This window comes from Daucus carota, chromosome 3 (genome assembly GCF_001625215.2).
Source record: "Daucus carota subsp. sativus chromosome 3, DH1 v3.0, whole genome shotgun sequence".
Taxonomy (NCBI): domain Eukaryota; kingdom Viridiplantae; phylum Streptophyta; class Magnoliopsida; order Apiales; family Apiaceae; genus Daucus; species Daucus carota.
This window is the reverse complement of record NC_030383.2, coordinates 8,620,015-8,646,451: the sequence shown is the minus strand read 5'-3', so window position 1 is coordinate 8,646,451 and position 26,437 is coordinate 8,620,015. Positions and strand designations below refer to the sequence as shown.

Genomic DNA, 26,437 nt, shown 5'->3' with positions numbered 1-26,437 from the left:
GCTTAGAACATCCAAGACAAGTTAATTACTTAGCTACATTATTATCACCAATGAGTTCTACCTAATTACTAATATTTTATGAGATCAAGTGAGGATTAAGATTAACATTAACAAGACACCCATGGTTCCATTATCATTCCACTAAGTATGTCTGCTTCTCCACGAAGTCAGACTACCAAATTGTGGCTACACATACTTGACATATATTACAAATATACAATTGTGTGTGCATGTGCAGATGCACATTGTGACGATTCACCACTAAGCCCAAGGAGCAAGTACACAACAGATCAGCAGCAGTGACTTGAAAGGTGATTTACTCATCAAAGGGAGGAACAACTATAAAAGAATATGTGAACCTATAATCAGAAATACGAGAACATAAAAAGAAAGCTTATTTCATATTCGAACAAACAATATTAACCACCGAAACAAGTACTAATCACCAAAAAAACTGTACCTATCAACAAGAATCATCCACAAACAAGAATACCAGAGCATCCTGATATATCATACATATGCAACCAAGTATTTGCAAGAAAGGAAAAGAAAATGCCTGTTTGGCCTAGCTTTTCTCGAGACTTATAAAGTCAAGATATAACTACTTCATGTGTATTTGATCAGCAATCCGGAGGACTACAGCACACATCATCAGTTTTAACAAAAAAAATATCCACAAAAACACACTTTAACACATTCGGGAAATATCATATATATCCACCAACTTTAATCTTCTGCAACTTTAAAAAGTTGAATGTTACACTTTAGATCACATCTAATGTAAGGCAGAATAAGACCTCCTGTACTTTTATTTTGACAAGTATCTGTAAATTAAAATTTCTCAACCTTTCATGTGCTTGGAGTCGATCAACAAATATCCCTTCATCAATTTCCATAAGAACATATAGCTGCCTAAGACTCACTGGATGATGCAGCATCATCTTTGTGCTTGATCATGCCAGAATCAACAAGAATGGGAATCTCAGCTGCAAGCCAGGGAGCTAGACCCAAACAAAGTGCATGGGCTATACCAAATCTTGGACTGGAAAACCATCATTAACAAAACACGTGAATATCTTGAGCTTCACAGTAATGCATGAAAAAGAAGGATATCACAATTTATTTATTCATCTTGAAGATTTAGCAATCAAAAGCAAATTTTAATATATAAACAAATCTAGCAATATTAACAGGCACCACTTGATCTTTTCCCCAGTTCAAGCACCTTGTATCAACTTTTTCATATAAGCAAATATATCAGTTAAGAAAACAGAGGCAACCAAAGCAAAAGCACATGCAAGTTAAAATTAATAGTTGTATCCTCATAGAACAAATATCAGCACTGTGTAAGCATCTCAATTTGTTTTTGTGTCTACTCTCTCTAAAGCTTAATGCACGAGAAAGACATTTTCACATGTTTTACATAATAAATGTTAGGGCAGAGAGCTGACATTGAAGAGTAAGCAATTATAAAATTAGGTTGTATATATTTTATGTTATTGTCCAAGCAATGAGTTCGTTGTGATTCATTATGAACTCGAGTCTAATTGTACAAGTAGATTACTAAGCGCTTGTTTGGTTACTTGTAGGAATAAAATTCCATGGTAAGTTGTATGTCCTAGATAGTTAATTCCTTCATGAAATCTCTAGGAAGTCTAAAAAGTATGTTTTCTTGATAAACAGGAAGTTGTATATTATGGGAAGTGTAAGTTACCAAGGGCAGGGTACGTAAGCAACTTCCCACGTTATGTAGGAATTCACACCTCCAAGGAATTTTTACTTCCCACACAAGTGTCTCCCAAATAATTCAGATATTCGCACTTCGTAGGAAGTTAAATTTCCTGGAAATTAGAATGTCTACCAAACAACCTCTAAGAATAATCTAGGTTATGATAGTAAGTTACAAATAGAGCAGTTTCTTTTATTTATTTAGTATTAGTAATAGGACATGAGTAAGTATGATATATTATTGACTATTTCTAATGTTCTAGTTATGATAGTAAGTTAGAAACAGAGCCCTTTCTTTTATCTAATTAGAATTAGTTATAGGATTCTACAACATGAGGAAATTTGACATAATATGTACTATTTCCTGAACTTGTTGAATTGAACAACTGAAATTCAGTTCTCTCTTTATTGCTTGTGAATTGTGATCCATGCAATTTACTCTTTTTAGGTGGTTAAAAAACCCCTCGGTGCAGTTAAAAGACCCTAGTTCTATCTATTATTGCTTTAAGTGCATAGCTGTTTCTAGAGATTTGTCCCTTGTCGAGGTGTGAAACTGAAACAACACTGACAGTGCCAATACCATGCACCAAGGGAAGTAAGGTCCTCTCCAAGTTAAGTACGGGATGACATATATAAAACACCAACTACATTGCCTCCAATATAAAACTGGCAAACTAGTTCTTAAACAATCATACATGGAAGAGAAGAAGCAACTCACAATTAGACTAATATTGATCAAGTTTGAAGCTCTTGTGACATACATTGTAATATTGTATTGTTTAGCATCACTAGCTGATGCTATGCATCTCCCTTCTAGTGCCAATGCATGAAGCTTTTTTCAGTGTGATTTTTATGAGCATAGACATGAAGCTTTTTATAGTGTGATTTTTTTAAGCTTAGGTATATAAACATCTTTTTGTTGCATAAAACATATGACGACCATTTTACTAACCCTTGCAAAAACAAAGATAGTCATCCTATGACTCAACTATTAGAGAGGGTACATAAACACAATACCGGTGCTGATCAAAAAGATAAATAGTCATAAGCAAATTTTGGAAGGAAAATCTGTTATTGTCATTGTCTTTGTTCCACATCTAAGATGGATAATAAAAGGATGCCAATAATGTCTATGGAATCCATCTTGAAAACAAGGTCCTCCCAAAATAGGTGTGATATGTGAGATAGCAAGTTAAACTATACACATTGAGTATTCCTAAAAAATGACTCGACAGGTCTAATATAAATAATTACTCGGCCTTGTTAATTTTTGTATATAGTTTCAAAAATTCAAATTAGGCATCAATTGAGTTGAATGTGTATGACAACAATTAGAATTCAAGACCCAAAGTTGGTAAGGTTGTGTCTAAACTAATAAACCAACATAACTTGATCAATTTTACAAAAACATAGATGGATCAACTAAAATCATGACTTTATTAGTATCTATGTTTCAATAATATATTAATAAAATATATATAACATATAACAGATTTTATATAATTTATTAAAATTAATTGTTCGACTAGTCGCCTAGCCTGAGGCTCGTCAACTCGAGATTGCTGATAAGTGAACAATTAACCTTTTTTATTTATATTACTACTAACTATGCAATAGATAAAATTACATTGGGAACAAGTAAAAACCACCTAAGAGCAAAACCAATTATTATAAATCTAAACAGTTTACCTATTCAGCATTTGGCTAATCTTTCACAACAAACAACTCCTCGTTTTTACCGTTACCGCATTCTAGTACCATGCTTTAAATCACTCACAAGCAACATAACAGTAGCTACAACTACTCATATTCAACTAGCCCACATAGCTTACTACGATCTAATAAAACAGAAACACAATCAACAAAATTTTCACATACACACCTAAACCAATAAGCAAAGGAGAGCAAGCATACCAATTCTTCGCCCATAGCGGCTTAAAATGCACCGTCAAACAAATCTTCCCTCCTCTATACATCTACAATCACACACAACCATGTCAACATTAGCTCCAATATACACAAACACTCCCTCTGTTCCTATTTCCTACAACATATTCGTCGAATTGACCAATATTTGACTACAAAATGATGATGGCCGATGACATTTCATTATTTTAATAGATACGGAGATAGTACAAGTAAATATATAAATAAATGAATGTGAGTGTATATAGAGATTGATTTAATTAACAACCTTGTGAGTTTTTCCATCGAGTTGCGGAAGCTCAAGCTCGGGAGCAGTAGCTGGATAAGTGACCGGAATATCGAATTGCAGATCAAATTCATATTTCAAGAGGTTATGGACGTACCAGCACTTACCAGTCCAGCGAGTGCCCTCGGGATTGGCGGCGGAGATGCGGAACCAATCGTTGTCGCGAGACTTGTTCATCGAAGTGTAAGCAATTAGGGATTTGTACTCTTCTTTCAGCCGCTGCGTCCAGGCGGCGCCGTCGCGAGGGCCGGCTTTGGTGGATAGGAGAGGGATTTGAGTTAGCGTTGATTTTGTGGTCGGATCAAATCCCTCCATTGTTTCTGTTTCAAATCAGAACCCTAGCCCTAATTTCTTTCTCTGTCTCTGTGCTTAATTGCTTATGTCTTGCGATATCAAACTAGTAGCCTGTTCCCCCGACCCCCAACTCAAAAACCTGCGTTTAAGCCATTTTTTATTTTAACGGAAAAATATGTGTTTCTAATAAATTAGGAGTCAGTTTAAAATTACAAAATTAATTGAGGTGTTTTTTTTTATTTTTTTTAAACTTTTTATTCGATAAAAAATATTCTTATTATCACTTGTATTATTAGTATTATAATTTTAACTAATTATTAATAAGTTAAAATTATTCAAACACATGTTTTAATCTCCCGTCTTATCACAATAAGTCAAGTTAAATTATAAATCACAATTGTAAACTCGCTCAGAGTGATTGTTGATGACCAGATATTGTCCATTCTTATGTTGAAATTAAGTTTGAAAATATATATTTCATTTCAAATATCATGATTTAATACTTCATTTCAAATATTTTACATTATAGTATTATATATTTAAATTGGGCCTGTTTGGTTCAAAAAAGCAGAAACTGCTTCTGGTTTTCACTTTTTTTGACTCGTTTTTTTAAATGATTAGAAGCATTTTAAGAAGCTAAGAATGCTAACTTCTCTCTCGGAGCTTCTGCTTCTTATCCAAACAATTTATTAATTTATTTACATCTCACTTCTTATCCACTTATCCACCTTATCTTAAGCAAAGAATCATTTTTTTAACCTTGCCCAAACGGACCCTTATCTCTCGCACTTATTTTCGGAGCCTAAGCAGGCTCACTGATACTGCTGCTTCCGGTCTCAACTCTCATCCCCCAATTGCTTACTTTCTTGCAATAATTGCCAAGTATTTCATGTTGATTCATTAGATTAATCCAAATAATTTATCATGCTTTGGCTATTAATAATACAATTAATAAATACAAGATGGTGAAAGCGGACATAATGGCAGAGCAGTTGCTCAATGTTCTGCCTCTGTAAGCATGCAGAAACTGATACACGCAATATTAAGTCGAGCCTTGCGAGGAAGCAGATGAAGGCATCATAGTTAATACTTTCTGCACTTCTATAGTCTAGAGCATCGGTAAAGAACCTATGCTATTGTGAGATTTGTTATCAAGTTACAGAGATCTTCTTATGGAAATTTTTGGTGAATTGAAATTGATTCCTGCACATATCTTCGAGCGAAGCAAATCAACCTGCAGAAAAACAACAATATTCACGTGTAAATGTAGTTCACATGAGAAATTAAGTGATTTCCACTTGTTAAAATAAATTAACCATTACATATATATACTCTTTTTAAAATAAATAATTTATTTCAAAAAAATAGGATAACGTAGATAATATTCAAAGTTTCCAACCAACAAAATAATCCTAAATGATAGATTAAAATAGAAAGTGACTTGAGTTGGGTTCAAATGAATTAGAAGCCCCAAGTTATTCACTCAGGAATCTCGCAACAGGGCAAGGGTCTCTTTAAATATAGTGATGCTGTTTGGAAATGTAGGAAATTATGGCGAAGCTAGCAAAAAATACAAAGATGGTAACTTTATATGGATTCTAAGGATTATTATTATACAATAACTACATAGTGATTTCTGTACTTTAGTTTTTGTTGAAAAAGCATGATAAAGAAAAGGAAGTGCGAAGAGAGGAAAGTGGAGCTCGAAAAGTTTGTCATGACCAATCAATTGTCACAGTCATAGTCAATTTGAATATATTGTGCTTTATTATTGCTGGTACTTTGACCTGAAAGAAAAAGTAGAGTGTTTGATTTTTCTACATGTAACTGGTCAGATTTGATTAATATTTGTTAATCAATGTATATATCGGTTCTAAAATGAAATTACTATTTTTTTATATTTTTGTGAAATCACTTATAAAAATTTAAAATTATTTAAAAAAATCATTATATATATATTCAATCTAAATCAAATTAGTTTATAAAATAAGAATCAATTTATTTATATTTTTTATTACATAAATTACTTCCCAAATCATTATCTTATATATAAGATATCTATAAATATATACATTCACATATATGTAATAGAAGTATAAATTTATATATCTTTCTAGAAATAAATTATTTATTCCTAAAAGTAAGACAACTATTCATAATAGTTCTTTATAATTATAAATTTAAAGACGTCTTCGCATTTAAACAATAGAATGATAATATGTCGAAATATATGAAAATAATTTTTTGTTACTTTAATTTTGACCACGTTTCATTTAAGAACTTAAAATCAAATCTCGTAGACTAATCTTATTTATTTATTTTATTAAATAATATTATTATACATATCAAATTTTAATAAAATTATCAAAAAGATGCGAAATATGGAGTTTCATACTTAGGACTAGGGGTATGGTCAGAACTTTTCTTTAATATAAAGTTCTCAATAATTTTATTTTTTATAATTTAGTTTCCTTCATTAAAGAATATAATTTTACATAAAAGTTGAAAAGATATTAGTGATATTTTATGGATAATTATCTCAAACTGTTGTTTTATTATTTAAAAAGTAAAAAATTCAAATAATTTTAAATGGAAGTCCTAGCAATCGAAGCGCAGCATAATTATTTGGTTACAAGAATGGGCAGTGACAAATCTAGCACTAAATAAATGGTGTAACCTTTATGTCTTTTCTCATATTTAATAGAATGATGGGAAGAAGTGGTTGAGACATATACCAAAATTGCAAGATCATTCACATGTGGCTGCATATATTTTGTCAAAACCATAATATTTCGTTTCACCACTTGATTGACAATGTAATCATGATTTAACAGGAACCCTCGCAAATCTACATCATTTTTTCATAAATTTGTTGACTAACTTTAGAATTATCCAACACAGAGTTGTTTTAGCAATTTTTGTAGTGCTACATCCAGTAAATGGTGTAGACAGTAGAAACACATCGATATGTTTTACTTTAAACCGACAGATCTCGCTTTACTTTTTCCTTGGCTATATTTCATATTGGCCAACTAAGTAGTGCATGGTAGCAGTAGGATGGGCACCCTGATAAATTATTGATAGAGTATATTTGTAATAACGTTTACAAGACTATCTCGAGTTTGAATTATTTATATGGATAAAATATTGGTGCACGCTCACAGTAAGACCAGGGCACCCAGATGAAAGAGGATTTTATTTTCACAAATTCGTATGGTTGAACGAATGCTTTTCTTTTAGCCATCCCATTGAACATCAGTTTGAGAGCAACTCAGGCGAAAAATACACAGCTCACACTCAATTATCATCATTATATATACACTTTCCCTGTGAGATGTATAGTTTCCGACAGATCCAACACCTATTTTAAATTAAAATTATCATTAAAATATGTTACTAAAGTAATTTGAAAAATTATTGATGATAATAATTTTAGTATAAATAGCTTATAAGAACGTCTATTTTTTTACAAATCAGGTGATAATAAAGAATAAAAAGATGCCAGAAAAATGTCTGGAAATCATACAAATTTAAGTTCAAGTGTTGAACCATTAAGAAAAGCTTTGAATATATATTTTATTTTATTGTTGTCTCAGTTTCTGTCATTCGAGCACCAATATTATCGGAAGGGCAGGCTTCACCTTAAAAAGAAGTTTAAACGCTTATGTTTTGACATCTATACCTTGGTTTGGGAAGTGTTGAACTCGATCACTAGTTTTCGAAGAAGAGTTATTTATTCATATAAAAATATAGAAACATACGTATATTTCAAGTTGGTTATCAAGAAAAATCAATTTGGGAGATAGGATCCGGGATAAATTATTAAGAAGTCGAAAGAGATGTACATATAATACACAGACACGAGATTAAACCACTGCTAATATTATACACCAAGCATACGAATATACTCCAATGATATGGCCTGATCAAACGGGGACATACATCGGTGTTATTTGCTCTTCCTTAATTTATTGCTTCACTGGTAGTATTATTTCTCTTCCTATTATTACAAAAGATTTTGTTTCTTTCGAGTGCTATGGAATCTGAAATGTGTCTGTTCATGCCACTTTCTGCCAGCCATTAGATTCCGACACCACCATGAATAATCAATACGTTGTGCATCTGTTTGAATTTTGGATTATCATAATTAACTAGCATAAAAGCCCGTGCGAGGCACGGGCCTCTAGTTTCTGTTGTGTTTTAAATAATATCCATGTGTCAATTGTCATCATATTATTTCGAGTATAATTATTACTCCTTCTGTCCCTCTCATTTATTTACGTTACTTTTTGGCACGTTTTTCCACACTCATTAAAGTATAGTTCTATAATATATTTTTTAATTTTTTTTCTCTGAATAAAAGTTTGATGTTTAAACTTTATTCAAAAAAAGTTATGAAACTATATTTTACAAGAGCCTCAAAATACGTGCAAACAGTGCACGTAAACTACCACGGGGGACGGAGGGAGCACATATGGCCTGATTTTTCTATATTCAAATTCGTTAGGATAAAGAAGCCACTACCATATTATCAACATGTTCAAAATTATATTGGAAATTAATATTGAAATTTTTAGATTTTAAATATATTATACCTCATTAGAAGTATCTGTAATTTATTGTTAAAAATTATTAAATTACTTAATCTAATATAACCATGATTTTGATGAAAACTTGTTCTTGATATGTGAATTACGATATCCTGAATCATGATTAGATGAAGACGTGTGGTCTGCGTTGTTTAACATTTATTTCTTCTTTTTTGAACGCACGTTTGTGTAATAGTTAAGTGATACATGATCGGGCAGATCTTTAACACATTCTTTTTTAGCATATGTTGCGCACATTTTGTATAAATAAAAATTGAAGCATATGTTGTAGGTAAAAATACCCGTACCTTATTTTATTATAGAAGCATCTATTGAACTACTAACCTTATAATTGTACCCTGAAAAAATCTGACCCCTTTGATGTGGCTCACCTTTTAATTTTCATATCAATTATATTGTATTTCAATGTATTAGTTTTTGTATTGTTAATTTAAATTATTAGATGATTATTACTTTGATACAGTATGTTATAATATTGTCTCGTTATAAAATTTTAATTTTTTATCGTTAATTTTTTGAGCTTGTTGATTAAGATTTTTAATGATTTTTCATGTAATTGTTATAAACCAGATCTTAAAATGATTTTATGGAATTTCAAATAGCAAAAAGAGAGTAGATATGAGTAAGGCCCTACGAATCTCATAAGAACATGAAATACTTAGTTTAATTAGTCGTGTGATTACATTTTTAGCTTTGTGCAAACTCATATTTTTAAATATATAATTTGATGCTCGTATTTTCTTAAGGGTGAGCAACGTAGCATACCATGTTCAATTGTTAAAGATCAAATAGTATTTCGATATTCTGGATTATGGAAAACTATTCTTGATCTAGTCTCGTTTAGTCAGATATTAGTTTTCACTATATCGTGACGGATTATCTGGTTCAGAATTAATTATATTTTTCAGTTTAATTTGTAAATGATCAATTAATTTAATTATAGTCTAAATCATTTTATTTAATTGGTATGTTATATATTGATTGATGACATATAGAAATTATAGTTTTATTATTTTTTTTCCTTTCAACGATGATCACTGAAATCTTAGTTTTTGTGCTTATTGCTCACATTCATGACTTAAAGAATCTATAATATTGTATTGGTACTCATTTAGATAATTAAGTTAGATTTAAATTTGTTCATTTCTATTCAAATATGAATTATATCTATTTTTAGAAATCTAAATCGTGGTTCGAACCCGATTATGTAGAATCTTATTCAATTTTAAATTTATTTAGATAAATAATTAACTTATAGATATTAATCTATCATGTAAACAATATACGAGACTTAAGTGAAATAATAACTTGATCTCAAATAAATAGGCTATTGATTTCCGTAAAAAAAAAAAAATAGGCTATTGATGAAAAGAATATAAATGCAACTGTCTTAATGTATGTGTTTAATGCATTTCAATAAAAGACAAAATATTTGTGTAGCTAAAGTGGTTTGAGTGGTGTGATTGTAATGGAGAGGTCTTGGGTTCGATTCTTATGAATAACATTTTTTTATATGTATGAGGAGGAGTTAGGTTCGGAGTTAGGCTCGGGTTCGGAGCTAGGTAATTTATTTGCTCAGGAGGGAGGCTTGACACGAACCTGTTGGGCTACTATATATATAAGTAGAAGTAGATTGCTCACCCAATCAATTGACATATATTCATGTTCGATACTGTAATGTCACATCCGATAAATTGCACGGCAATTTAATCTACTTAATTTTTGAGCATTTGATTTTTTCATTTTTGCTAAATTTATTATTACAAACTTTCATGTATGGTCTCAGTGTTCCTTATAAATAATAGGTCTAGTTGATTATTCCGTTATACATAGTCATAAAATAAAATAAGCATTAGTCATAATCGTGTAGCTTAATATATAGTTATATACATGTCTAAGTAAAAGTAGTTGAATGCGGAATTTGGACATTTAAGAAAAATGAAGGAGTACTTAGTTTTAAATAATAGGTCTCGAATTGACACATACTCCCTCTGTCCCTCTCATTTAGGGCTGAGCAGAACCGAACCAGAACTGAAGAACCGAATCGAATTGTGTAAATTCGATCCGGTTCGATTCCTTTTTTCTCAGAAATTCGGTTTTTTCGGTTTTTCGGTCCGGACCGAATAAAATTTCGGTTCGGTCCGGTCCATTTGGGAAAAATTCGGTTTCGGACCGAAAGAACCGAACTATTTATATTAATTAATAAATATAATATATGTTATAATTTATACAGTTATCTTATTCCTCATTTTAACCGGACACAGCACTCAGCCCACCCAATTCCCTCCCAAGCCGCCTAAACCCTAACTCCCTAAGTGTTAACCCCAACTCAGCAACGCGATTTATACTCAAGATTCAAGAATATGTAATCAAGCATCTGTAATCAAGAATCGGAGATGTGGTTTTTAGATTTATACTCAGCTTAGGTTTGTTTGTTTTAAAATTTCCTTTGGTGGCACTGGTATGCACTCGGGACTTCATTTCTAATATAGCTTTTTGTTTCTGAACAACAAAACAGGCTCATTAGTCCACTGTGAATTTGTGATGATTTTTAAGTTTTGTAACAGAAGTGTTTGACAAACATTCAAGAGTTTCAGTTTTATTAGACTTTTATTTTTTTGGCTAAAAAATTTCGGTTCCCAGGGAAAGAATCGAACCGAATTATTTCGGTTCGGTTCTGGTTCGGTCCATATGATAAATTCGGTCCAGTTCGGTTTCGAAAAAAATAGAATTTCGGTTTTTGATTCTTTCGGTTCGGTCCGGTTCTGAACCGAACCGACCGAATGCTCAACCCTACTCTCATTTGTTTACAGTTGCTATTTTGGGATGTCCCTCTCATTTCTTTACGTTACTATAAATAGTAAGTTTTTTCCATAATTACACCCACTATCTTCCTCAACTATCTCATATTTAACAATAAAAACTACTATTACACCCACTATTTTCCTCCACTATCTCAAATCTATTATTAAATATTGGTAGGTCCCATCATTTTACCCACTTTTCATCTAACTTTACTCATTTTTCATACATTGTCTTGGTCTTCGTGTCCCCCTCATATGTAAACAATTGAGGGGGACGGAAGGAGTATTAAACATGAAGTTGGGAGTCAATTAGTAACAAAAAAATAAAAAAAAAATAGTAGAAAACACGAGATAGAAGATGAGATATCTTGGAATTGTTTATGAGAGCCACCCACTAACAAGATTCTAGAAGTCACTGGCTGCGAGTAGTATAATAAAGGTTCAAATCACTGAATGTATTTACCAATCATTACCTAGGTAGAAGTGGATTAGTATTTCCTTAAAGCTGGTCATTGCATGGGAAGTGCAACAATTGAGTTTATACATAGCATGTACTCACGAGCATTATAATTATATATTTAAATCCAATTTATAAAAGGTGATTTGCTTAATCGTGAATCATATGTTTTATAAATCGAAATTTATATTTCAGAAAAAGAAACGTGCAAAATACAAAGATCGAAGCTCAAAGCTGCAGAAGGAAACAAGACATGAAAATACGAGGCGGGGTCACACAGATGATAAGGTGAATGAAAGTGCAGACGATATTTCCGATATATATCACTTTCACTGGATATAGATCATTATTAGTAACCCCAGTGTCCAGTGGTGCAGCAATAGTATATATCAACACAGACAGAAATCATATTTGTGGGGATGGAACCAAGCCGCCCGTGTTGACTCTTGCTCCTCTCTACACACCTTACTTGCCACTGTTTCCAATCTTTTCTACCAGACACTCATTTCAACTTTGTACGTGCAAACTCTTCGTGCTCATCCGCTTTAATAATTACTGGTTCTCGAAGTCGATGTCGTCGAACTGATTAAATTATTTTATTAATCATCTGATTAATGTTCCGATTAATTCTTGTACCGTATTTTTATCGATTAAGCTTAAAGTGGCTTTTATTAAGAGCTTGATTGATTTACATGCATTTTAGTTATGTCTGTCGTTGGGAGTAATTTGTTCACTGGAATGATGCAATTTACAACATTTGTATTAGTCGTATGTCTTACTAGAATTGGCCCATAAGAATTTTATTTTATGCTTCGTTGTGTAATGTTTTTTTTGTTAGCGACATCACTGTCTTGAGATGTCTTGATCGTTGTTTTCAGTGTCTCTTAAGATCCAGTCTTCTCATTTTAAGCTTTGTGTGGATGCAAATTATGCAACATCTAGGATAAAGTTGAAGAAAGTGTTAAGAGATCTGTACAAATTATTACAGGCTAGTAGAAGTGTAGAACATTAACTCTTTATTATATGGACTTTCCTTCAAATTTGTGTCATACCATCTCTCAAAATCGTGATAAACAATATCGTAGAATCGCAACAAATATCTGCACAATCATTAATTCACCTGTATAAGTTATGAATGGGGTGAATGCCCGATATAACCTTCTTACATCAACTGCTGCCCAAAATGACTAGGAGCGGGAAAAGTGACCAAAATGACCAAAGAAATTCGCATTCAGAGAATGCGTATATTGTGTTCGCATTCCTTGGATGCGCATCTCCTGAATGATTTGATACACACGCATTAGCACTATGCGAGGCTACACTAAACTTCATAATTTTTTAAAATTAGTTATGCTCTTCAAGGATGCGTGCTAAGTATATACGCATTGTCAAAATGCGCATACTTGTCTTACATGTATGTGTGCGGACATGTGACAGACCTGTGTGTAAGTGTTGATAAAAGAGAGAAAAAGAATGATGTGTGATGTGTCTGGTATGTATAATAAAAGGAAAGAGAGATGCATGCATGGGATGAGGATGCACATAGCCACATACTTCAAAAAAAGATACACGATGTACTTCAATAGTAGTTTTGTTTTGATCCTGTACACGCATTCGTGGAATGCGAAGATGAATGGTTAAAAAAGGCAACAATCCCCACATTAGTTATTTCAGGCATAGAGTACATGAATATTCGTTATTTAGGTCATTATCTCTTATGAATGTCTGACCTAATAGATAAATAATAAATTTTAATTAATAATTTCTTTTATGTGTGAAAATCGAGAAAAATATTTAAGTATTTATAATAATTAATACATGTTCGGCTTATTTTATTCTTCTAAAATGAGTATGTATTTTTTTACGAAAATAAATGGCTTATATACAAATAAGTAATATAAAGCACATATTATGATATTAAATACTTATTTTTATAAAATATTAATTTAAACATAATTTTTTTCCAAAATAAATCTTTATTTTATTCCCTTAATTTTGTTACACATGAACAAACAAATTGTACCTCCTCCTGCTAAACAAGAATTGTAATCTTAAACAAACAAAAATACAACCAAATTTCCGATTTCGTACAAAACAATATGCATGCATCACAATAAATGTATAAACAGCAAATGATTGCAGTTGCACCAGAAATAAAACAAAAACAATTAAAGAAATAAAAGAAAGCAAGTGAGTCACCGTCAGCACTAACTAACAAACAGTTCATTACAAACGAGTCAGTATGAACACCAACAACACGATAAAATGCCACTCATCTTCTTCAAACTCAAGTCATTTTAACAAAGACTTTCACCAAACTCTCCACTACGGCCACCTTCTGATATGTCGCCGGCAACCACTCTCCGGCCAACGTTTCTCTTCCTTTGCCTCCTCTCTTTACTCTCTCTTTTCTCCTCTGCCAGCTCTGACGAGCTTCAACTTGTTTTAACCATCAAATCCGCTTTAAAGGATTCCCATACGGGCTTATTCGACTCGTGGGAGTCGAATAAGCCCGTATGTGAGTTCCAAGGAATCACATGCAACGAAGAGAATTTGGTTAGGGAGATCGACCTCTCTAACCAACATCTTTCGGGAAAGTTTCCTTTCGACTCTGTATGCAAGCTAGAGTCGTTAGAGAAACTTTCGTTAGGGGCCAACTACTTAGTTGGTCCCGTTACCGAAGATGTAAATAACTGTACTGAGTTACGTTATTTAGATCTTGGTAACAATAATTTTTCAAACACGGTTCCGGATATATCATCACTCACTAAGCTGACAACTCTTTACTTAAATAAAAGCGAATTTCAGGGAATATTTCCCTGGAATTCACTCGAAAACATGTCAAATCTTTCCATTCTAAGCTTGGGTGATAATGAGTTCGACAAGAGTCCATTTCCAGAGCAAGTGCTGAAACTTAAGAAGTTGACTTGGTTGTACTTAACAGGCTGTAGTATTGAAGGGAAAATTCCAGCTGGGATCGGAAACCTGACAGAGCTGGAAGATTTGGAGCTGTCTGACAATTATTTGTCAGGAGAGATTCCTTACGAGATTTCTTATCTTCGGAATTTATGGCAGCTAGAGCTTTACAGCAATCAGTTGACAGGAAAAATACCCACTGGCTTTCGAAACCTGACAAAATTGAAGAATTTTGATGCATCAACAAATTTTTTAGAAGGTGATTTATCCGAGTTCGGATTTATGTCTCAGATGGAATCAATTCAGCTGTTCGAAAACAATTTATCGGGTGAAATGCCGCCTGAATTCGGAGATTTCAAGAACTTGAGGTTCTTGTCGCTTTACACCAACAAATTTACTGGCACAGTGCCTCAAAGTCTTGGCTCCTGGGCTGATTTTCTTTACATTGACATCTCTGAGAATTCATTCAGCGGTTTTATTCCGCCAAATATGTGTAAAAAGGGCAAGATGGAGGAGCTGTTGATACTTCAGAACAAGTTTGTTGGTGAAATCCCGGAAAGTTATGCGAATTGCACAACGCTGACACGTTTTCGTGTTAGCAACAATTCTCTTTCTGGTAATGTTCCTAGTGGATTATGGGGACTGCCAAAAGTGAACATCATTGATCTTGCAATGAATAACTTTGATGGAACAGTGTCTTCTAAACTCGGAGATGCAGGGTCATTATCCGAATTGAATTTGGCTAATAACAAGTTTTCCGGTGAATTGCCTGTGGAGATATCACAGGTTTCCACTTTGGTAAAACTTGATACGAGTTATAATCAATTCTCAGGCAAAATTCCGGATTCTATTGGCAGATTGAAGGAGTTGACTAGCCTTCATTTGCAAGTGAACATGTTTTCTGGTACAATACCAAGTTCACTAGCTACATGCAGTTCTCTGACGGACATAAACATCGCGGGGAACTTGTTTTCAGGGGATATCCCGGCTAAGCTTGGAGATCTACCGACACTAAATTCATTGAACATGTCAATGAATCAACTCTCCGGTTCAATCCCATCAAGTTTGTCTTCTTTGAGGCTAAGTCTTCTTGATTTATCAAACAATAGATTGTCTGGACTAATTCCTCAGTCCCTTTCTATTGAGGCCTATAATGGTAGCTTCGCGGGAAATGAAGGTCTTTGCAGTCAGAACATCAAGTTTTTCAGGCGTTGTTCGTCAAAATCCAGAGTTTCTTCTGAGACTCGAACCCTTATTGCTTGCTTTGTGGTTGGTTTGGCTGTCCTACTTGTTTCTTTGGCTTGTTACCTTAACTTGAGGAAGAGTGTGAAGGATATTCAGGAACGTTCTTTGAAAGAAGATTCTTGGGATGTGAAGTCATTCCATGTGTTGACGTTTACTGAAGATGAGATTCTTGATTCAGTCAAGCAAGAGAATCTTATTGGAAAAGGAGGATCAGGGAATGTGTACAGAGTTCTTCTTCCAAATGGTATTGAATTAGCAGTGAAACATATCTGGCACTCGGATTCTAATGTCCGAAAGAAGATCAGAACAACTTCGCCTATGTTGTCAAATGCTAAAAAGTCCCCTGAATTTGACGCAGAGGTACAGACTTTGAGTTCTATTCGACATGTTAATGTGGTTAAACTGTACTGCAGTATCACAAGTGAAGACTCGAGCTTGTTAGTCTATGAATACATGCCTAATGGAAGCTTATGGGACAGGCTTCATACTAGTGAGAAAATGGTGATTGATTGGACCACAAGGTATGAGATAGCACTGGGAGCCGCGAAAGGATTAGAGTATTTGCATCATAATTGTGAGAAGCCGGTGCTTCATCGTGATGTCAAGTCGAGCAACATATTGTTAGATGAGTTCATGAAGCCCCGGATTGCAGATTTTGGGCTGGCAAAAATTGTCCAAGCAAATGCAACCAATAACACAACTCATGTTATTGCAGGAACACATGGCTATATTGCTCCAGGTAAATTTCTCTATTACTTGCTATATATGTAATTTCGAATTTGAATTACAAGTCACTTATGCCAATGGCTTCTATTATAGATTGTCATAGTAATGTTTCTCTGTAACTGATTTTGCAGAGTATGGATACACATACAAAGTAAGCGAGAAGAGTGATGTGTACAGCTTCGGAGTAGTATTGATGGAGCTAGTGTCCGGAAAAAGACCAATTGAACCTGAATATGGAGATAACAAGGACATAGTAAGCTGGGTGTGCAGCAGGCTGAAAACCAAAGAAACTGTTTTAAGTGTTGTTGATTCACGTATCCGCGAAGCATACCAGGAAGAGGCCATCAAGGTTCTAAAAATCGCCATCTTGTGCACCGCAAGGCAGCCAGCACTAAGGCCGACAATGAGGACAGTGGTCCAAATGCTGGAGGACGCGGATCCCAACAGATTAATCGGCATTGTTGTTAGGAAAGATGGCAGTAAGAAAGAGGATCCTGTCAAGAACATTGAGAAACCTTAGTCCAAGTAAAAGGGCCAAATTTTGATGCTGGAGATCTTTGCTTGGCCAAAATATCTGTAATATATGTCAATGAAAAGCAATGTCTTTCCTGTAATAGAAGGGAGATGTAGATGGTTTTTTTGTTTAAAAAGTAAAAATAATGTAGTGGTTTATAAAGTAGATTGCTGAGTTAAGATTTCATTCCAAGTATGTGTGAATTAGACAGTACATATGACATGTAAGATTCTATAATCTTCTTTTTCACTGCAGTTGAAATTCTATTAGGATCAGAGTTCAGTTCTTCTAGTTCTCTTCACATACAATTTAGGATTTGTTCCATACATTATTAATTCATGTTGACTTGGTACAGATAACTGGAAAATACTAATGGAGGTGTGTGCATATTTCATTATTTGGAATGATGATGGAGTGCAGGACACCTGGTCATTTCAATATTTCATGACACCTAAAATGTATATTATCCATAAAAAGAATGCAATTCAAACACTTCAAGTTTCTTGATTGTTTAAAAATAATATTAGTCCCATTCTGTTCTTCAGATTTATTATATGTGAAAGCAAGTTCAATGCTCCTGCCGAAGTCACCTGTCATTATTCTCGTTTTGCATGTCACCTAGTCAAGAGGTAGCCTTTTTATTAAATGGGGCAGATTGCTCCAATGCAATATTACTTGTTACCGCTAATAATGATCCGGCAAGGTATGCTGAGCAGATCTTTTTTCACAGAATACAACGCTTGTTCAGATTCTATAAATTAGTTTGCATATCCTTTTTCGTATTAATTCAGTATTTCCAGTTGTCAGAAAGATGCAAGGATGGAAGGGAGGAAAGAATCTGAATAATCTACCCTTCTAATTGAACAGAAGCATGTTGCCGCTGAAGGGGCGTTTAGTCTGCGTATTCACTAGCGTCTTGAAAGAACAAAGTCTTTATGATTCGATTTTCGGCTTTCTTTTATCATAAAAGATTGTACTCGTTGCACAAGACTCCATCGGCTAATGATGCTTGTGAAATTATCTTAAAATAAGTAGACAGTTGTGAACTTGTGATATATGTTATAAATAACTTCATGCATTCGCTACTTAAAGTGACTTTCGCGTACCCCTGAGCTAATGATGCTTCTGCTTCCACAACAGATTAAGGAACTTAAATAATAAATTTGTATTTCTGTAAAGCTCTGCGTTTCTGAACTCGACTCCCAAATCGAAACCAGTGCATTGTCCTTTACTATCCCAAATGATCATCAAGCTCGCAAGTCACGAATGTACAAGAGAACATACATAAACAAAGATTCAAGACAAACTAAAATGCAATACCAGATTCAGATGCTTGTAGGTGGATGATTTTTGAATACATTCCTATTTTCCGGACGAATCTCTCTGCAGATCTGTCATCTGAAATTATCCATCGTGCGATTATTAAAAAACAAAGACAAAATATTCCAAAAAAAAATATAAAGAGGGAAGAATAAAGTCACTACAATTCTGGGAGCCCAGTTGAGGACCTACTAACATTTGCTATGTTTTAGACTTTTTTTTTGATGATTAACAAACGCGCGTTATTGATAAGATTCGAACTCTTGACATTCTGCCGTCTTGTTTTTGACAAGATTCGAACTCTCGACATCCCGTTAAAAGAGCGACAATTACGCTTTTCAATTTAAGGATCGAGACACTTTTGATTAAGAATTGGTTAGATGTTTACTCTATGTTGTAGACTTGATATAGGGATATCGTTGTAATCTTTTATGACTTTCTAGAAATAATTCTGCTCTCTTTTTTCTCTTGCAAGAAAATTGCTGAAAACTGAACAAGATATTCTGTTTGTAGCCTTTCTTTTATCGGAATGGCTAACCTGTGCCCCCAAGGGCACAGGATAAGCCATAATTAATGTCATTGACTATTGTTATACTTGCATGATTATCCGTGTATCCATATAAAACCATTCAAAATTTATTGGAATATTAACTCTACATTTATTGTTAATTTATATTTCAAATTTATATTTATAATAAAATAATATTTTATTTCAAAAAAATGTGAGAATATAGAATAATATTTTTTGTCATATTTTAAATAACAATTTTTAATTTAATTTCATCCCACAAATAATAATGAGGCCCCCCTGCATACACACTAATTTCCAAATTAAAATAAGCCTTCTAACTAAAAACAGCCAATTTTGAGAATAATAATTTTATGACTTTTTATTATTTAATATTATTAAAAATTATAAATGATTAGAATTATAATAAAATACATAAATAAACAAAATATGAAATTTACTTTTATAAATTTGAATTTACTGACTACGTAGTAGTTAATGCCTGTCTGGTTGTACTCCACTATATACAAAAACATAAAAATAATAAATGCTCTTAACCTGTATCCTGAGTAGACCCGGCAAATTTTCACACGACACGAATATACGACACGAAAACGACACGAAAATTTAGTGTTTGTGTTTGCATTTTGAGTACACGACACGAAAAGGTACACGACACGAAGTACACGACTGAGATGTCGTGTCGGTTTTGTGTTTACCCTTCGGGTACACGACACGACACGAGGTACACGAAATAAATATAATTTAATAGTTAAATATTAATATTTAATTATAAATATGTATATTTATAATAAATATATGTATATTTTCTCTTAAAATAATACATAGTTTATAATATTGTAAGTGTAAATGATTTAAATATATATATTTCATACTATTTTGTAATTTTTTTTCCTAGAAATCTAATATTTACATTAATTTATATATTTATTTATATTTATATTTAAATTCGATTTTACACGAAACACGACACGAGAACGACACGAAAACGGAGGTACACGACACGAAAATACACGAACGCTAAACGGCTCGGTTTTGTGTTTGGCCTTTGAGTACACGACACGAAAAGGTACACGACACGAAAGTACACGATCTGCACGAATTGCCAGGTGTAATCCCGAGGACACAGGTTAGCCAAGCCCTTCTTTTATTATGCAGTCAAAATAACAGAGCCCAAAGGCCCAAATCCTGAGCCCGCTAATTGTAACAATACAACTGAAGTGTTAACTGTTAAGTCGCACCAGGTACCCAAACCTTATTATACTTTATTAAAGAGTCCCAGAACTTTACGCTTTTGAATTTCAACACCTCAAGTTTCTGAAACTTAGAAAAAAGTGACTCAACTTCCTAAGATTTGCAAATATGTCAAGATTAGGTGGAGTATAACGAACAAAAAATGCATCTATTTCAAGTAATAACAGTTATAATAAAAAACTTGCAGAGATTTAAAATTAGAAACGAAAAACTTGCAGAGATTAAAATTAAAAATGCTTATCATCCAAACAACTTGTAAGATTATAATAATGAAATATATAGAAATAGCATCGTTGTAAATTAGCGCAAAGTATTTATTTAAAGTTTTGATCACAAACCATATATAAAAACTCGTTAAAATATCATACGAACACCCAAAAAATCTCAATCAGAACCTAACTGACTCCAACTCCAATCTAAAATTGCACCTATCATCACAACATCTATGAACTTGAGCTCCAGGCTGCAGCACAAACTGTAAATTTGTTAAGTTGATAGGCTAGTAATAAGAACACACCAACCTCACAAAACAGAATTTGACCTGCGGGCCGCAGCACGAACCATGATGTTGCATCAAACATCCAGCAAACACGAGCCCCAATCTGCAGCGCGTTGAAACAATATCCAACGCCCAATGAACTCAAGTTCTGAGTAGCACTGACCATAAATTTGTTAAATATACATGGTATAACATAGGAACAATACCAGACAGAATACAAGCTCCCCGCTGCAGCACCAACCATATACTTGCATAGTCCCGCGCACTGGGGAAAACCATAATCTGATTTATTGTATATTTGTTTGCAATAATTGTTGCAGCCCTTGTAAGTGTTATATCTTTTCACCAAGAGGTGTTCCACCAATGCCTTTTGTTCTTTTAGGACATTCAGGTCCATTATAATATATACATCATATTGTTAATGAGTCTATCAGTATCAGCCCTTCTAAAGAAACTGCTTGCTCTATAATGTATTAGAGTGTTACTGGTAGACCAACCTTGTACAATATATACATAAATATTGCAATACACAAAGAGATATGATCATCTGAACTGCGGTTGAGCATCAATAACTAATGTCAACTTCAGTTCAGATGCGACTGTCAATGCACAGACATATACATTTAAAGCTTAGGTCAAGTAGATTTGTTTGTACAACAAATACCCTGCATCAATTATAATAAATTACACAAACAAATTGCGAGAATCCCTGGCCTGATTTCAGGCCTTTTCTTCCCCTCACAGCCAAAGATTATGGGTTCTAACTTCTAAAGCTTATTCCTTCCCCTCTGATACTTATAAAAGGATATCATATCAATATGTACACATTTACGGATGATGGTCACTTCCTTTTGTTCATAAGCCTTCCACTTTATATGAGATAAGACTAAAATATATATGAACTGGCAGATAGGTTGCAATTATTATTATATATTCACTTCTTGAGTGACAAATCTTGTTATGTACCCACACTGTAGCAGGAAGCACATATACAACTATAAGTATGTGTTTCCGTACGGCTAGGACGAAATGTACATAAAACCACTTGGACAATTTGCCCGAAGAATGTCAAGAGAATGGAAAATATTATATTATCGTGACACCATCTGGTTTTAAACTTTTGACAACTGAAAATAGACTTTTTCTGATCAAGTGCACCAGATTGTTAAATCCTCAAGTATCCGCTTATTATAATAAAAGTTAAAAAGAGGTAGAGAAGCTAAGTTCAGAGGGGAATAGTGTGCATTAAACAAGGACATCAACCAGAAAGGTGGAAACTAGATAAAGAAGTAGATGAGAGCAAGTGGCTAGATGCAAAGAAGCTACAACAAAACACAGAATATAATGGGGACACCAATCAATTATTTTGACAAACTACATACATGCAAAACATGGCGAAATTTATATATCAAACATAATATAGCAGTGTATCCTACTCGGAAGGTTTCTACAATGCGCTAATAAAATACAACAAAAAATTATGCTAAATTTAAAATACCTGCAACCAAAATGCTTCTGTATAGTGCCAGTGATTCCAATTAGTCCTGATATCGAGAACATTAATTCAATTAGGACAAGAGAAGTAATTTATGCGAACATATCAATATATGATCATTAGTATAAAGTTGTGTCCTGATGTTATTCTCTACAAGTGTTAGTGGGGTATAAAATTAAAGTTGCTTTACCAAAGGATATGCATATCTGTACCTCTATCAGAGTACACTATTGCACGACCTCTTTCTATCATCATTCACAGTTTCTGTTACTTGTGCACTCAATGATCCCATCATTGATGCCATTTATATATCTCTCCTCTTCTTCAACTCATTTGCAACAACCAAAATAAAAAACCCCTCTCCTAGAAATATATAATATATCCCTATCCATCCTCTCACATGGCTCTTTATGTTTTCTCCCTTATTGTTTTACTCCTCACTTGTTCATCCTCAGGGCTTAAGGGCGCCTCGAGTGATGATCAGACACAATTCTTCAGTCTCATGAAAAAGTCTCTTTCGGGGAATTTGTTGTCTGCTTGGGATGTGAATGGATCGCAACCAGTTTGCAAATACAGAGGTATTGAATGCAACAATCAGGGTTTTGTTGTAAAGATTGATATCTCCTGGTGGGCACTTACTGGTAGTTTTCCGGAAGATGTGTGCACTTACCTTCCTGAATTGCGTATCCTTCGCCTTGGAAACAACCACCTGCGTGGAAAATTTCCATACAGCATAACCAATTGCTCTTTCCTTGAGGAACTGAACATCACCACATCAAATCTAACTGGAACACTACCAGACTTGTCGCCGCTCATTTCTTTGAAGATACTTGATTTATCAAGTAATTACTTCACTGGTGAATTCCCCTTGTCAGTTACCAACCTCACCAATCTTGAGATTCTGAATTTTAATGAAAATAGCGGTTTTAACCCATGGCAACTGCCTGACAGCTTCACCAAGCTGACAAAACTCAAGTACATGGTGATATCAACTTGCAAAGTTCAAGGTCGAATTCCAGCATTTATAGGGAACATGACATCGCTTGTTGATCTTGAACTGGATGGGAATTTCTTCACAGGTAAAATTCCCCCAGAACTTGGTTTGCTCAAAAACCTGCAGTCATTGGAGCTTTATTATAACGAGCTTGTTGGAGAAGTACCCGAGGAACTTGGAAATCTTACGGAGCTCATAGATTTTGACATTTCTGTTAATTTTTTGACCGGAGAAATTCCAAAGTCCTTATGTAGCCTTCCAAAGCTTGAGGTCCTGCAACTTTACAACAATAGTCTTACAGGAAGGATCCCTGAAGTGATCGCAAATTCAACAACCTTGAGGATATTATCTCTTTATGACAATTCACTGACAGGACAAGTTCCGAAAAATCTAGGGAAGTTCTCCCCTATGATTGCTTTTGATCTGTCCGAAAATCAGTTATCCGGGGAACTGCCAGCTGATACCTGCAAAGGAGGTAAGCTGCTATACTTCTGTGCCCTGGATAACATGTTTTCTGGAACACTTCCAGAAAGTTATGGAAGCTGTCTATCTCTTCTACGTCTTCGTGTCAGTCAAAACCGTCTAGAAGGTTCCATACCAGAAGGGATATTAGGCCTTCCCCGGGTTTCAATCATCGATTTGGGTTACAATAATTTGAGTGGTTCACTGGCCAAAACAATCGGAAATGCTAAGAACTTATCTGAACTGCTCATACCCAGAAACATGATATCAGGTATTCTCCCTCCTGAAATCTCACATGCTACCACTCTGGTTAAAATTGATCTCAGCAATAACCTTTTATCCGGTCCAATACCTTCTGAAATCAGCAACTTAAAATGGCTAAATTCATTGATTTTGCAAAAAAACAAGCTCAGTTCTTCAATACCTGAAACCCTATCATCATTAAAATCACTTAATGTGCTTGACCTTTCCAGCAATGTTTTAGAGGGTAATATCCCTGAAAGCCTCTCTAACTTGCTTCCTAACTCTATCAACTTCTCCAACAATCTGCTTTCTGGCCCCATTCCTAAGCCATTTATAGAGGGGGGACAGTTGGAAAGTTTTTCAAGCAACCCATCTCTCTGCGTTCCTAATGATCTCAGTTCAAAAGATACAAACTTTCCCACCTGTCCACAAACCTATAACCGCAAAAAGCTGAACTACACCTGGGTAATTGGGGTTTCAGTGGGGATTATTATCTTTGGAGGTCTCTTGTTTCTGAAGCGCTGGTTTAGTAAAGAAAGAGCTGTAACAAAACATGAAGACAGCTTCTCTTCTTCCAACTTCTCATATGATGTCAAAAGCTTCCACCGAATAAGCTTTGATCACTATGAGATAATGGAAGCAATGGTTGACAAGAACATAATTGATCGTGGGGGATCAGGTACAGTTTATAAAATCGAGTTGAGCAATGGAGAAATTATAGCTGTGAAGCGGCTCTGGCGTCAAGCAACAAAAGATCCTTCTTCAGATGACCAGGTAGTTATTAACAAGGAACTGAAAACTGAAGTTGAAACATTAGGCAGCATCAGACACAAGAACATCGTCAAGTTGTACTGCTATTTCTCCAGCGTGGAATCAAACTTGTTAGTTTATGAGTACATGCCAAATGGAAACCTCTGGGATTCACTTCACAGAGGAAAAATCCAGTTGGATTGGCCCACTCGACATCAAATTGCACTTGGGGTTGCACAGGGCTTGGCCTACTTACACCATGATCTAATGCCGCCGATAATTCACAGAGACATCAAGTCAACCAACATTTTACTTGATGTCAACAACCACGCCAAGGTTGCGGACTTTGGCATTGCCAAAGTTTTGCGTGCACAAGGTGGCAAAGATTCCACAACAACTGTAATTGCTGGAACTTATGGGTATTTGGCCCCAGGTAAAATTTCTTGATCCCAAGTCAAATTCAAATTTTCAATCATATGTTAATCGCCAAGCTATAGTTTAGTAAATTTAACGCATTTCACTTGCAAGAAACAGTTATGAAATCGACCTTCAGAAAGATGTATATCCTTCATAAGAAGCTAATGAAATTAAATACAACAGTATAAAAGTGCTCACTATGTTAATTGCAAAATAATTCTGTCACAAAACTCTTTAGGCATGTTAGGGTAAGAAGGTCTTAGTAAAGTGTCTGAGATACGTAACAACCTTTTACTATTATGTTTCTTTCTTATATATTGTGATGGTTTGTGCCTAATGTTTCTTTGGTTATTATTTGCAATATCTTAGAATATGCATACTCTTCCAAAGCAACCACCAAGTGTGATGTCTACAGTTTTGGTGTTGTCCTTATGGAACTAATAACTGGGAAGAAGCCTGTGGAGGCAGAGTTTGGAGATAACAAGAATATTATATATTGGGTGTCCACAAAGGTAGAGACGAAAGAAGGGGTGATGGAGGTTTTAGATAAGCAATTATCAGGGTCATTCAAGGACGAAATTATCAAGGTACTTCGGATTGCTGTTCGTTGTACAAGCAAGTCACCAGCCCTTCGTCCGACTATGGATGAAGTTGTTCAGTTACTAATTGAGGCAGATCCATGCAAAATCAGTTCTTTCAAGTCATCAAATAAAGTTAAGGATATGGAAGATGTAACAAAGCCTCCAAAGAACCAATATGAATCATGATGGGGATTCCACTTAAAGTAGCATAGCATCTCTATACTCTCGAAAAGTATTGAGGGCCTATCTGAGCATAAGAACTTAGTCGCTTTGTTCCATCCAAGAAAGTAGTGATATATAGAATCTATCGCATGTCAACTTTTCTTTTTCTGCCTATTGTAAGTATTTGCTAATTTGTATTAATAAAATGACCTACTTTGCTGGCAA

At 34.2% G+C, this 26,437-nt stretch overlaps 3 protein-coding genes across 3 annotated transcripts; 2 read left to right on the top strand and 1 right to left on the bottom strand.

Annotated features, from left to right (window-relative positions):
• Positions 1 to 696: 696 nt before the first annotated feature.
• Positions 697 to 4,369, bottom strand: LOC108211009 (ubiquitin-fold modifier-conjugating enzyme 1). The gene is made up of 3 exons (XM_017382488.2): positions 3,923 to 4,369; positions 3,643 to 3,704; positions 697 to 1,042 (listed from the first exon to the last, which is right to left on the bottom strand). The coding sequence occupies exons 1-3, from the start codon at positions 4,253 to 4,255 to the stop codon at positions 913 to 915; spliced, it is 525 nt and encodes a 174-aa protein (XP_017237977.1). The 5' UTR covers positions 4,256 to 4,369; the 3' UTR covers positions 697 to 912.
• Positions 4,370 to 14,319: 9,950 nt separating this feature from the next.
• Positions 14,320 to 17,797, top strand: LOC108214704 (receptor-like protein kinase 7). The gene is made up of 2 exons (XM_017386857.2): positions 14,320 to 17,005; positions 17,124 to 17,797. The coding sequence occupies exons 1-2, from the start codon at positions 14,449 to 14,451 to the stop codon at positions 17,510 to 17,512; spliced, it is 2,946 nt and encodes a 981-aa protein (XP_017242346.1). The 5' UTR covers positions 14,320 to 14,448; the 3' UTR covers positions 17,513 to 17,797.
• Positions 17,798 to 22,832: 5,035 nt separating this feature from the next.
• On the top strand, positions 22,833 to 26,437 carry LOC108214811 (receptor protein-tyrosine kinase CEPR1). The gene is made up of 2 exons (XM_017387014.2): positions 22,833 to 25,485; positions 25,839 to 26,437. Exons 1-2 carry the CDS (start codon positions 23,004 to 23,006, stop codon positions 26,234 to 26,236), a joined length of 2,880 nt encoding a protein of 959 aa, XP_017242503.1. The 5' UTR covers positions 22,833 to 23,003; the 3' UTR covers positions 26,237 to 26,437.